The sequence below is a fragment of the Morone saxatilis genome, unplaced genomic scaffold (assembly GCF_004916995.1).
Source record: "Morone saxatilis isolate NCDOM2014 unplaced genomic scaffold, NCSU_SB_2.0 Contig5, whole genome shotgun sequence".
Taxonomy (NCBI): domain Eukaryota; kingdom Metazoa; phylum Chordata; class Actinopteri; family Moronidae; genus Morone; species Morone saxatilis.
This window is the reverse complement of record NW_023340095.1, coordinates 17,882,844-17,897,599: the sequence shown is the minus strand read 5'-3', so window position 1 is coordinate 17,897,599 and position 14,756 is coordinate 17,882,844. Positions and strand designations below refer to the sequence as shown.

At 40.8% G+C, this 14,756-nt stretch overlaps 1 protein-coding gene across 1 annotated transcript in view; it reads right to left on the bottom strand.

Moving 5' to 3' along the window:
• Positions 1 to 1,133: 1,133 nt before the first annotated feature.
• ngdn (neuroguidin, EIF4E binding protein) overlaps positions 1,134 to 14,756 on the bottom strand; it is a 33,650-nt gene continuing 20,027 nt past the window's right edge. The window contains exons 2-9 of the mRNA XM_035677074.1: positions 3,743 to 3,880; positions 3,566 to 3,650; positions 3,400 to 3,452; positions 3,135 to 3,246; positions 2,726 to 2,900; positions 2,403 to 2,553; positions 1,642 to 1,705; positions 1,134 to 1,322 (exon numbers count right to left, since the gene is read on the bottom strand). Of these exons, the coding sequence (XP_035532967.1) occupies positions 1,303 to 1,322; positions 1,642 to 1,705; positions 2,403 to 2,553; positions 2,726 to 2,900; positions 3,135 to 3,246; positions 3,400 to 3,452; positions 3,566 to 3,650; positions 3,743 to 3,880 (798 nt within the window). The 3' untranslated portion in view covers positions 1,134 to 1,302. The remainder of the gene's footprint in view (positions 1,323 to 1,641; positions 1,706 to 2,402; positions 2,554 to 2,725; positions 2,901 to 3,134; positions 3,247 to 3,399; positions 3,453 to 3,565; positions 3,651 to 3,742; positions 3,881 to 14,756) is intronic.

Here is a 14,756-nt window from a genome sequence, read left to right as displayed (position 1 = left end):
CTATGCACACTCACCCCATCCTGTCCGTGTGGGGGGGCGGGGGAGGGGGGCAGGGCGACCACAGGCCCACCGCAGGGGGCATTTACTACAACAGCAAACGCTGATGATGCTTTTAGTCCCTTTCACACTTCAACTCACACACACCACAAACACACGTACACACACACACACACACACACACCTGTTCAACATACACCACAGCACACTGCAGTACAGGCAGCACTTCACAGGCAGCCAACCCAACACATGATTTATATACAGAGAGCTGAAGCCAACATAGCTGAGTGGCAGGCAGGCAAGTTTGCGTGAGAGTGAGGAAGGCAGGACCAGAGACGAGGGTGTTTTTTGGGGTGTACAGTGCGGACCTTAAGGCGCCCCCTTTCTCTGACTACGCGCAGTGCAGTCACGGCTTGTCTGAGGGAGGCTGATGAGCTTACGGCATTGATTATTAATTTAATAAATGGAGTGGGCCGGAGCTGTTATAGGGTGGGGAAAGTCAGGGGTGGGGTTTGTGTGGAGACTTTTTCTTTTTCCTTTTGAAAAGGGGGAGTGGGTTTGAACAAATGTTTTGCTTTTTTTTATTTTTATTTTTAACCCATGAGTCTGTAATTAGAAAAAAAATAAAAAAATAAAGACATTGTGTAAAAATGAGACTGTGTCTGTGTGAGTTTGTTCTTCCCTGACCTCTTGTCTGGTTACGTTTAATAGTATCTACATGTGGTTTCCTAATGAGTAACATTAGGTGGTTGGAGTATAAGTAGTTACTGAAAATTATATTGATTATCATAAAGGAATTACTGATAGCCACGCCCAGTATGAAGACCCTGAAACCCAAACAGCAAAATGGAATTAATTTTCTTTTTTCTTTGATTAAAGTATTTATAGGAATGCATGAACAAACAGGATAAAAGGCAGGGTTAATGTTTGCACCGTGCTGTGTGTAACCTAGTGACACACATACTGCTGCACCAGCACCTCTGCTGCATATAATGTCCTCTTATCACCGGGGGCTAAGCAGGAACAAAGCAATCTGCACATTCACTCAGAATTAGAGTTTTTGTCCTAATCGATAGTCATGTCTGACGAGGTAATGTCACTGCCCTCTAATGGACATAAATACAACAACACCCAAATACAAGAGTCAACAGTAAATGTTTATTCTACAAACAATGAAAAGGTTGTACACTCTGCAGAGAGGGTGGGGAAGTTATCGCTGGCTTATTGGTAATAACATCGCCTGACTGAAATCCTCTTCATGTCATCATTTGGTCTCCTGACATCAGTGGACATCATGTTCCAGGTCTATCTGTGCTTCTTAAAAGCTGTGGAGAACGACATGGTTAAATATTACACAGGAAACGATGAAATGAAAATAAAAGCACTAATACGTGGTTGTTTCTTTTCCATTTCTCAACATTGTACAGTTGTGGAGAGGTCCTCTTAATCCACATTAATAGCACAATAGTTTTTTTTCTTAAATCACACTGAACACCTGAATCCTTTATAAACATTTGATTCTAAAATAAGAGAAACTGACAATTATGAGTTAAGACAATTTAAGTTAATCAACCCATAATTTGTTTTTGTCTGGTATTTTTTTTTTATTTCGGAAAAACATCGCGTATGTTTGAATGTGCTCACCTCTTCTTTTGGTTTTCTTCTTCATGATTTTCTTCTTTTTCTTGGGGCGAGGGTTATCTCCATCCTGCACCAATAGAGACAACGTGTTAGAACCAGCAGCCACATTAAGAAAAGAATGTGATCTAAATAAAAACAGGCCACAATGCCCTCATTCATCCTGGACGGAGATGAGCCTGTTAAGCGAGATTCTTCTGAGGCTTCTTATGTTCAGTAGAAAATCTAAACATAGCACATGGATTTTCCAAGTCCTCTTAAATACATTTAGCTGAATGAATTTTCCACATCTGCAGGCGGTGGAACAGACTATCAGCGTGAGGTTGGCTACTCATTACTCTTACTCATTAGTACTTTTTATGACGGCAGACAGTGAACTGAGACAGGAAACAGTCCAGAGAGGATGGACATGCCAAACCTGCGTAGGCACACTGTAACCAGTGTAACCGGTGCGAGCTCTGCCAGCAACGCACCAGACAGCTGAGTCACCGAGATACACAAATGTATGACTTCTTCAAAAACACATGGATGTGTTTAGTCCTATGTTAATTATGCTGCATTATAGTAGATATGAATAATACGTCCAGTCCAGACTCAGTCCAGGTCAGTCTGTGTACTGCTTGATTAGAGCCTGAAATTCCTGCCCTATCTGAGCCAAACTGTTCTGGACCAAAAACTGCCATTTTCTACCAACAACAGTGTTTAACCTAGCCCAGTGAGTGAAATGTGTTCCCTTGTTGGTGTAAATATGTCACTGCGGTGCTCACCTGCCCGCCCTCGCCGCCCGTCAGTGCTGAGATATCACTGAAGTGTGTGATGCCGTTCAGCTGGCCGGACATGGACATCATGCCTCTCTTTTTGGTGTTCTGGCGTTTGGGCATGTTGAGACGCACCATCATTGACTCCTCATAATGTTTCCTGTGAAGTAGAAAACATAATAAAAAGTTATTTTCGATAGAAATGGAGATTCGTAAAAGTGCTCCCAGATAGAATGTTAGTAATAACACATATAATGATAAATATAATCCCACTGTCTTGCTCTACAACCGATCTTTGTCTGCCTGCTGAAATAGAGCGAAGGAGTAAACACCTGTGGAGTTCCTCGCGGCTGTCCTTCTCACTCTGGAAATCTCTTCTGTCCCGGATCTCCTCTGGTGCGTCGCTGTACTGCTGTCTCAACTCCTGGATCACAGAGCTTCTGAGGGCAGCCCGCCGCTGGCGCTCTGCCTGGGCCTTCTTCCTGTCTGCTTCTGTCATGTCACCGTCTGGAGGAAACAGGTTGAGATGAGAATTTGTGAGGGGGGGGGGGGGTGTCTTTATTTTGATACACGTGAACATGGGAAAATAGCACGGATAAATGCTTTCTAAATGAATTCTAACAAAAGAAGCAGAGTGTTGTGCTTCACTCCAAATGTTATTAACTTTCCACCCTCTTTAATCAAATGACTAAAGGGAGATTTTTTTTTTTGACAAGCAGACAAAGAAATAAATTACATTACCATAATGCACTGCGGCAATCTTTGGCGGTACATATTTCCTGCCACTAGAGTGGGCTGCTTTCTTCTCGGCCTTATTCTCAGCTTCACCTTCAGACTCCTCTGATTCACTCAACTGGTTGATGAAGCAAATAAGGAAAGTCAGTCGGACACTTATAAGACTACATGTTCTTTTTTTATACTTAATCAGTAAAGTTCATTTATGATAAAGTCTGCCACCCAAATAAAATAAATCTGATGTAAAATGACCACGATATTCGGCTCTTACTTTGCTGATAAGATTCTCAGGATTCGGACGCAGCTGCAGTGGGTCGTTTTCAGCTGAAATGTAAAAGAAACAAACATTTTTATATACTGAAATATTTAATTAAATATGGAAGATAGGAAATCTTTGGTGGATCCATGCTTGGCAACTAACATGAAATCAGTCTTACCTAAACTGCCAGTGACGGCTGTGCGCACCAATTTATCGATCTGGTACTTCAGTTTGTGGTCTAGCGGTCGCATCTTCTCCATGACCTTAAAAAACGGGATGGAAAAGCGATAAGATGCTGTGTCAGATACGAATGAACAGCTTTACTATTAGCGCTCTGTTTCTACAATCAGCTCACCGTTCTTATGGTGACCACTCTGTTCAAGGCTTCACTGTCTTTTATTTTGCCTCCTTCTGTTTTGACGCTGATCAGGTGAGTGAGGTCCTGAAGGTAGAAGAGCAGCAGGTGATACCGAAGGTCCAGGAAAGACAAACCCTGCAGTGAGAGAAGACGGGCAGAGAGTCAGGGAAGGCGGTCTATCTGGTCCAGACCGGAGTCAAATAGTTTGACGCTTGTTCATTACAATTTTTTAATTCATTTCAAAGTCCCCCCTCCACTCCAAAATGTTTTTCTTCTTGTTCCTACAGTGTTGTTTGAGCTGCACTGTGCAGAATGCTGTATGTGCAGTGACACCAGAAGGATGTTTTCACATTCATCTGCTGAAAGTGGAATGTTTCTCTGTGCTCACTGAAAATATATATTTTTTTTGAAGGGGCGGTGCTTATAAGCATGATTTGTGACATCATAAATAGTTAGGAAGTCAGTCCTGGTCCAGTATGCAACTTGTACAGTGTGATGTAGAAACTTGAAGCCACCAGTGCACATCCACTGAGAATGGACTTTACAGTGAAGTAGGCGACATCTTGTGTCCAGCAGCAAAACTTTAGAAATTTGCATATTCAGAGATTCTGGAATTTTTAATGAGGTAGAAGGAGGAAATTACTTTTTAAGGATTTTAATGTGGTAATGAAAGAGCGAAGGAGAAACTACAATGGCTGCAAAACCTGTGAAAAACACTACAGGCACTATCTAGAGCCAGTGTGGTTTGTCCATGGGCTACTGTAGAAATATGGCGGCCTCCATGGACCTGCTCCTTCAGTAGATAAAAACATAACTATAAAAGTTATATTAAATTTCTGCAAATAGAGTCTCCTAAATGTTACACACTGGACCTTTAAATACAAAATGTATCAGCTAAATTAATGTCCACAGCGCAGGCATCACCAATGCTGATCAGCCAGATATCGACCCGATTAATCAGCCGAACGATTAATCAGTTGACCTCACAGCTTCATTTACACATGAAAGGATATTTATACAAAGAGCCGAGTGGGGTTTTCTCACATACAGTGGACGGATTTTAATGGATTTATTAGATCCACCTGTACAACCTAGTGCAGTCCAAAGCTGTCCAACTGTCACCTGCATTGTCTATGGAGACAATGGGAACCAGGGGTGTCTTAAATCGCTTCTCCCACTTTACAACTCTATATTTCTGCTTGTATCCCTGAAGCATGAGGGAAACTGTAGTTAAACCCTAACCCTAACCCTAACTCAAAAAACAACTATCCCCAAACAAATCTCACATTTTTACAGAACTAAAGCTCAGTATATCAACGTGGTTCTTATTTCGCTGGAAAACAGACTTTCCATTCATTATTCAGTATACAGATATTTACTCTGTTCCAAACCTGTGGACAAACAACTCAAACAAAGTGAATTACATTGTGAATTGTTTATTATATAAAAACCCTGTCATAAAAGCTGTCCTTGGACGTGTAAATGCAAATTTATTGCATTTCTGAGTAGCCCGACTTATTCAGCGGGGACACCAAATGAGCCTTCACCTAGGGCGGCAAAACATCCGGGACCGTCACTGTGAAATGTTCTGCTGGTTTGTTCCACTGTACTGGTTTGTACCTCGGAGCCTCTGTGGTGTCTTTGAGAGGGTTCTCTGTGGGTCCCTCAGGAACTAAACCCTCAGAACTAAATCAGGAAGTGAAGTCAGGACTCATTAACTATTCATTAAACAAACTCAATAAACAAGATTTAAACTCGGGGACTAAACATGGCTTTTGCACATTCCTGCGTTTCCACCGCATCTAAAAAGGAACCGCGACAGTCAGGTAAAGTGAAGCGATGGAGGATTTATTAAGCATTGGTTTGGATTGAGATTAAAGAGCAGCAGCAGTTATCATGTTGTTCTTTATTTACTGTTGTTTCCTGTTGATGTCTGGTTTCCTGTTGTTGTCTGGAGGTGGAAACAGAAAATGACATAACTGCCGTGCTGTTAAAATACTTGTAAAAGTCCTCAATTTTAAAAAGAGGTTTGAAAATTGTCCATAAGGAACTTAATTCATTTTATCTGTCTATTAAACTCATTCCTCCTCCAATTTTTTTCTGTTTCCACCTGTCTTTTAGTATTTTTATTTTATTTGTGTGTGTGTGTGTGTGTGTGTGTGTGTGTGTGTGTGCACGTGCGTTCAGTAATTATCCGTCTGCTCATTGACCAGAAGTCGAGTCATTATTATAATAAGACAACAGAGAAATAAAATGAAATAAACAGCCCACAGACCTCCCCACATTAATGTCTATTGTACATTATTACACAAACAGTTGGTGATGTCATTGTGATGGAACGTGCTAATTATAGATGATGAGATTACTTAATTACACGGGCACTATGAGGAGGAAATGCACAAGTATTTCATTAGAACAGACCAAATAGGTACGTAATTCCAACACAGATGATTCAGATTGAACCAACAACTTTGGTTAGCGTGTTCTTATCATTAATGGAAATAATGACAGCAATGTATAAATAATAATAATGACACAAAAGTTTCCAGAGAACCGATAACAGCCATTTTATCTCAAATATCTGTTTTCCTGGCTGCACTCCTTTTTGGGATTAAAATTCTTTCTTCACTTTATTAAACAGAGTCATAAACTGAGACAATTATATAAACTGAATACAAACTATTACAATATTTATTACATGGAGAAGTTTTTGAAATTTGAGTACTTGAAAAGAAAACACAGGCTTATTATGGTCTGAACTCTCAATTAGCTCACACATCTTTGCTCTTGTAACCAAACATAGTGGCAGTATTTGTCATGAGTGCATGTGAGAGGGAGGAACTAGAAATGTGCTGATATATAACTATATACTGTGGAAAAACATTCTGATGAAAAAGTATTTACTGTATATTACCGGCACTGGTTATCGGTGAGCTCACAGTGAACGCAGCACAGTGCCCCTCGCCTTCATTGTTTTATTCTGATGAGCCACAACAGAGCTCCCTTTTAACAAGACTATGCTATGCTGTTCCTAGCTTGTCAACCTACTGAAGTGCAGCTAGTGTCTGGGTGTTGCTGAGTTGCAACATTAAGCAAGAGAGGGCCATGCATTTTACATGACTGACATGACAGGAAATAATATTCCTCTCGGGTCAACTTCAACTCCGGCCAGGGTACTTGTAAGTAGTAATGTGGAGATTGTGTGCAGATGGGTGAGTGTTGCTAGTGGCTTGTGAGATCCTAATATAACTGAGCAGTGGTCCTTTTACTACGATGGCCTAACATTGTCCCATTATTAATACCAAGCAGAAAACACTTACTACAAAGTTGTTGCACTCCAGTGATTGTGAGAGAACGTATGCTAAAAATACAATTCCGAGTAAAAAACCGAGTACAAGTGTTTGATAATGTGCAGGAAATGTCAGGTTCTTTAACAGCCCACTCCCCAAAAAGGAAATACATCTGAATATAATTTAAGAGAATTCGATTTCATTTCCACTCAACTGTGAAACAACCAACCTGCTTAAGTTTATGGTGTATAATTATAGTACTTGATGTTAGTTCATTTACAACACAAAAGTCCAACAAAGGGTCAACATACAGTTCACAGTTCAGTTGTTTAGGCGATCATGGTGTGAAGTAGTTTCACTATATTTACTTTCTAATAGTATTTTGGACCACAATAATCATAGTATGAAGATGGAACTTCCGTACTGAGAGCTGTTGAAGAGATAGAGAACGTGTTGGGAGGCTTATCAGAGAACACACAACTACACAACTGACAGATTTTGGGTGGAGTTTCACAACACACACACACACACCCATACACCTTTAGTGCTCGTTAGCTACACCACCACACCCACTACAGTCCAAAGGTTAGCATTCCTATCTTTAGACCTTAATGACACACACAAAGATCACACACACATACACACACACACACACTGACACTCACCTTTTCCTCTCTGTCATGTGACTGAGTGTGTATGTGGCCGTTGTGCTTTAATGAGCAAGTGTTTGACTAACGAAGACAAATACGTACGCACACACACACACTGATAACACACACACTCACACTCCACCAGACACTGTGAACACTTTGCTTTACACGTAGGATTTTATCTGTTCAGAAGGAAATCATTTGTAAAAAGGCACAAATAATACACACAGTTCTGACAGCTGATCATCTCATACTTTTTTCTGTTTTCATGGATTTATTTTTCACAGTTCTCAGTCCCTAAACTTTGCTCCTGTCAGAGTCAACCCAGGTCCAAACACATGAACTCTATAATCATGTTGAGTGAGTCAGAGGTCTGCTGTTCAGTGCTGGAGAAACAGCCGAGCTAATCTTTGTGGGCTGCACTAAAGCCGATGCTGGTGTTATCGAGCTGCGTTAAGGCTACTGCCACCGTGGCGCGTCACAGGATGCCCATCAAGCGTCAAGCGTTGCACTACAGCGCGTCAGTCTCTCAGCAGGTGGCATAGAAGTGCCATTTAACGGGATGTGACCTGAACCTATTCAACTGTGAAGGCCATTGCTTGTACTATATTAATAAAATGTTTATGACATTAGCTTAACATTATGTGTGGTCACCACTATTTAAACTCACATAAGGAGCTGATCTCCAGAGCTATGGCTCACCAGTCAGTGTCTTTTTAGCCATTGTGGGTCGTATAGCTCAGGATATTTCTTGACCTGAACAACTTATTTCTCCTCATCCATTGTTGTACGCACGAGCGATAGCAAGTCTGGCGGTTTGGTAGTTATACGTATAAACTAACAGGGTCGACTGCTTTGATGAAACAACAAATGCTCTTCTACTGAATGAGCTAAAAAAAAAAAAGAGAAACCAAATGAAAGAAGAAAGGTGAAGGTGAAGCCGAGGCTGGGTGAAGGTTGGAGGGGGAAGTTCTCCACACTGTTGACTACAATCACAGCTACAAACACACTGCTGTCTCTCCATGAAAACCGTCTCTGATCCGACAAACTGCAGGTCTGATCGGACTGTCGCGGTGTCGGACCGACTGGGTGAACAAACATCAGCGGATTCTCCTTTGCAGCCCTCCCCCCGCTGCTGGTTGACGTTTACACATCACTAGATTAAAAACAGGTTGCATCCCACAAACTGCTTCTTACACAGAGATTGCTGACAATCAAATATTTACACGTACCAACTGACCGCCAACGGGGGAGTGAAGTGTCAGAACTGGCTTTCCAATACGTATAAAGAGTATTGATTATGGTCAACAGATCTAAAACAATGTTTAGTATTCACGCAGAGATGCTGATGGAAAGATGTTAAGATATATTTCACAATAATAACCTCAAATTACCAAAAATGATGGTGATATTTTTTGCATTTTTAGATATTTTCCTCTGACTCTTTGCGGTCACTGTAGTTTCTCCTACACGCTTGGAAGGCTGAGCTGTATTCAGTTGGTTGCAACTTCAGCACTAGATGCCACTAAATCATGGACACTGGTAGTATAAGTCTAATGTAACATTAATTGTAAATACCTATAAATACAGTACTGTGTACTTATTGACATGACTGAGAAATATTATTTGTTGGCACTCAGCATATGGAGGTGTGTTTGATTGGTCTTTGACAGTGATTACATCTGATGCCTTTTGGAAAACCCAGAGGTTACACCGCAGGCAGCAATTCTAGAAACCCCTTCAGGCCATTTAAACTACAATTACTCACAGTCCTCTGCCACCTCCTTATGTCAAAGTGAGATGCACTCAGTTGCTGTTGTTAGACCTTTAGAGGCAAAGAGCCACAAGCACTATACATAGGAATAAACACTCACACAAGCATCCCCCAGTGTTTGTGTGTATCTATCTACCATCCCTCATTAAGCAAAAACTCACAAAAAAGTGATCTCCATGCTGAGAATGTGGGGGAGGAATCTGAGTATGTCTCCAAATGCTAATGAGAGGAGCCTGCTTCAACAGACTGCTTTGTCTTTCTGTGTATTCATCTGAGCATGTTGGTGTGTTAGTATGTTTTTTCCGCTAAGGTAGGGAAAAATCTAAGCACAGTTATTTTTACATATCATTAGTAGCCCAGTGCAGCCCCATCACCCTGACAACTCCATTCCTTCCTTTCCCTTCTGCTTATCACCATAACAACTAATCTACCGTAAATAGTGCTGTCTCCCTGTCTGCCTCTGTATCTCTCTTTCTCTGTTTCTCTCCATCATGCTTTATTCCTTCCGATCTTTCCTGCGTTTCTTGCTTTCTTTCCACCCCTCTTGTTGCCACAGCACCTCCCTCGTCCCTCACTGCCGCCGTTTCTTTCACTCCTGTCTATAGTTGTTCTGTTCTGAGTTCATTTTTCTGTGCCACTGCAGATGTGGGTGGTTCTGGTGACTGCACAATAACCTTTCTACTGCTTCACGTTGTCAAGTGCTTGAGCTCAGATGGCGATCAATAAAAAAGGCAGCTATAACAAGTTATTCAGCAAGTCTGTGATCCTATATTGATTTTATACTTTTGTTAAAATAAATAAAGCTTATGTATTTGCACATACATATAAACTTTGACTGTTTGATATTTATATCGGATTTGGTGGAGGTGTGTCTTCAGAAGATCACCTCTTCTCCATGCCTTTGTTTTTGACCTAAATGTGTTATTGACGGTGAGCCTGGCCTGACAACTTGATTGGCCTACTACACTCCAGGATTAACTTGCCAGCCTGGCAGGCTTTTACAATCAAAGGTCAAGCCAATGCTCTGTTTGGCTGAGTAGCTCTGGGATTGACTTAACAGCCTGATGTGCTAATGCAGAGTTATCCCAAGGTTGAGAAGCATAGAAAGGACACACATGCTGTTTCGCAGTCTACATAGATCCACAATCTTTAAAGAGGCACGGGACAACAAGCAGTTACCTTTGTTAGGAAAGTATTCCTGAAACAAAAGCAAAACTCTCTTTCATTTGAATTCATCTTGCGTTTTAATTCTTTTCTCTGCCTCTATTGTTTCCATTTTCCTGACTGTCTCATTCTCTTCTAATCACTGTTTGAAATCACTAATTATTCTAGTTTATTCAAGCCCCCCCACACCCCTCACACCCTCTCCTGACTCAATCTTTTCATCAGCAGCATATGAGAGGTCACCTTTGCTCTTTTCTTTCACTTTCTCTCCAAAGCTCAAGGGAAGCCCTCCTGGATCCTTTCTTACATAACCGCCTCCCCCTCACACTCCTGGATAAGCGTGTGTAAAAAGCAACGTGAGGCAGTGGGATTATTGATATCGTTGTTGCTCACGAAATATTAGGCGTATCCCCCTAATGGACAGCCAGATTACAGCCTGGAATTGTTTCTTCGAGACTGACTGGCAACCAAAAGCCTGAAGAAAGAAACGGCAGAGAAAGACACATGAATGGTGTTTGGAGCATACCATTTGAAATGTCACTTGAAAAGGCTTTATTTGAAGGCAGCTCTCACCACACATCTTGAATTCCTATAATGTCCATTCTCTAGCTGGTTCCCATACATATGCTTCAGTTGCTTGCTGTATGTGATGTTGTACCCTGTGACGTTGGGACTCTTTTGAAGCTAAAAATGCCTCTGCTCTCCCTCTCCATCTCTCTCTCTCCCTCACTCTCTGCCTTCATTAAGAGGTTGTCTTAAGCTACCCAGCTTAACGCTATTTACATTTTCATTATTCTACCGTTACCGGGAAGAAATGGCATGAAATCCAGCAGTGTTCAGGACATTAGACAAGCTTCATTCTCACAGCAAATGGATTTACATAAATAAGGAGGCTGATACATGGAAGCCGAGAGAAAGAGAAAGCAAAAGAGATGAGGCAACAAAAGATGGAGGGGGGGGGACCTGTATAATGGATCAAGAGGACAAGTTAGGGGTGAGAGAGAGAGATGTAAAGTGGTAAATGAGAGGGGATTGTGTCGGGTTCGTCGGCTGTATAAAGTGGGCTCCGAGGGACTGACAGAGGTCCTCTGATCCACCTCATGTGATCAATACAGCTCTGGGTTCCCTCATTACTGGAACAGACCTCATTGTGTTTACCATTGAATGGACTAGCGGGATCAAACTCTGTTCATGTGTGTTTGTCAGCCTCTGTGTGTGTTTGTACATAATAAGGCATCTTAGTTTTAGTCCTTTTCTCTTGCCCCTACATAATTTATTTGTATTTACATCTTCTGTTTACTGTTTGAGGTAATGTTGATTTATTGTATGACTCTTTTACCAACTTACAGTCTCATTTTAGTTTGAGTACATTTTCTCTGGGTTTTGTTAATATTGATCGAATACAAGTACAATGCAAGTAACAATTTTTTTTGTTCTCAATTATTTGTTTGAACTTTAAAACATTGGAAAATGGTGGAACATCTGTCCCAGTTTACCAGAGAGCAAGGTGATGTCTTCAAATGTCTTTTTTCCAACCAACAGTCTGAAACTCAAATTATTTTAATTTACTACAATGTAAGATCAGAAAAATCTGTGACTGTTCTAATTCGAGAAACTGGATTCATCATGTTTGGTATATTAGCTTGTAAAATGACTTAGACCACTGGTTCTCAAACTATGGTACGTGTACCACTGGTGGTACGCAAGCTGCCTCTAGCGGTACACGGAAAAATCGCTGAAATATTTATTTTTTAAATGGAATAAATTACTTTAAAAACAATTCTATAAAAAATAGTACACTTAGTGTGCACATACAACTACGAGGTAAAATGTGATGGCAATATAGTGAGCTGAGGTAAAATTAAACAAAAACACTACCATGTGCTCCAAACGACTGAAAAGAGAAGTGTAGATCACCAACAGTCAGAATTAAATATCTTCTTATTGGAATAAACCTGCCTCCTGTGTGATCTGTCCATAGCTAAATAGGGTTGGCCTACGCTACTCTGTTTTAACGTTAGTCATAATGGTGGTTCTTGGAGACGGAGAGCCTAATATTTTCTGAGGTGGTACACAGTGTAAAATGTTTGATAATCACTGACTTTGACAGTGAGACAATTATCAAAATACATAGTTACAAAAGTTTCAGTTGGTTGATCAAAACGATGAAATGATGATTGCTTGATGTTTATTGCTTCTGTGGGTCCTCCTATCGGTTTAAATGTCTCTTTTGTGAGCACCATATTGTTTGTTTGTCGTGTATGCTTGTTTTTGTGCATAATATTCATAAATGTGGCAATCAGACTAATGTTGGTGTTTGTTTCTGTCCAAGTCTCAGTGGTTCCTTTTAGAATGCTAATGATAGATTAGCCTCAGAGGCTTCCTCAAGCCTCACAGATTTTCCTCTGGGAATCTCAGCCAATCGTGAACACCATTTCTCCTTTTCAACCCTCTCAGCGCACATTCCCAACTGCCTTGACCTCCAGACCCTCTCTTCAAACCAGGAATAAAGAGCGAATAATACCAGCAAAGGGCTAAAGTTTCCCTTTTTTCCTCACTTCATTGAAATTTTCTCAGGAATTTTGTATTTGAAAACCTTTTGAATCTCACTCTCACACTCATTGGGTTTGTGTGTTGGTTGAACTCATCACCCGTGAGCCCAGGGCCCTCTCTGCAGTCCAGAGTGAACTTGGAGCAGAAGTGGGAGGAAAATGAAAAGAGAGACTCAGTGAGCACATGAGAAACAGCTCATTTCCTCCTGAAAGAGTGTTCATTTTAGCCAGCTGCTACATACTATTGTCTCCTTGTAACATATGCTTTATAGTGATGTAACTGTAATCGTAATGGTAAATGTAGAGGAGCATATTATGTACTCATTTTCTATTCTTCTTTTAAAATACAGATTTTTCACACAGTCTTACATTAGCTTTTAAATGACACATTACCATATCTTTCACCCTTAACATGAAGTACCTTTAGGAATAAAAAAAACATGACAGCAAAATTTCCCACCTCTACATATCCATCATCTGTCTGTCTGAATCATAACTTACATTGTATCTTTTTGAAGAATCCTCTTTCTGGGAAATGGGTAAATTATAATGAAAAGTGAATACCAATATAACTCAAGGGCTTTCACTGTAATAGACACATCACCTAGTCTAATGAAAGGTAAACAGCATGAACACACAGACACAGAGGCGAACCGTTGTGTGCACAAGAGCTGAGTACACAGGCTCTGCATCCACTCTCCAAACTTTGCTCTGTTTGAGAATGGGGGTCAAAGGTCTCCCTCTTTACACATTGGAAGATTGAGACGAGAGTTTGTGTGCTTATTATGCGAGTGCTGCTGTCTCTGTGTTTCTTCTCCCAGGCTAGTTTTAAAATCAAAGATTGCAAGCCTCTGTTTCCTGATTTTGTAATAATAATATCTGATAAGTCTGTCTCAATCTTGGAATTTGATTTGCCCATCCCTGTTTTAGGTTTGATTTTGTCCCAAAACACACCAATCAAATTAGTAGAGCCTGTATCGTAGCTTACTGTGATTGTTGAGTTGATCTTGATATACTATACTCCTCTATTAACAGGACAATTGCCTGATGTTGCCATCCATCATATAGCTGAAGCACTCCCCAGAACTCACACACACACACACACACACACACATTTGTTAGTGTCAGAGGAGACGCTTTCATCATGCCCATCTACAGCTCATCATTATTGTGTGAGAGAATGGGTGGGAAAGTGGAGTTTAATGTTGTAGGTGAAAGGGTGAAGGACACCTCGTATCCACGGATGTCCACCTCCCCTCCCAAAAGAGCCCTCAAATCCCTGATCATGTCCACTTCTGTGTTCCTCTCCACCCCCTGCTCTTGTAGATTTCATTCATCAATAATTGAACCCAGAGGTTTCAGCCAAATTAGGTGAATTATTTTGAAGTAGGTGAATGCTTGCTTTCTGCTAATGGGATGGTGCTTTTCGGCAGATGTTTTATTGAAAAGGAGGAGGTTTTAATTCACTTTAAATTTTTGATAAGTGGTGTTATACTTAGATTATAGGCACACCGATTTTCCCCCTCTAATGGATGGGAGTACTGTTTGAACAATTTCACAACAAACTGCTTCCCAAAGAAT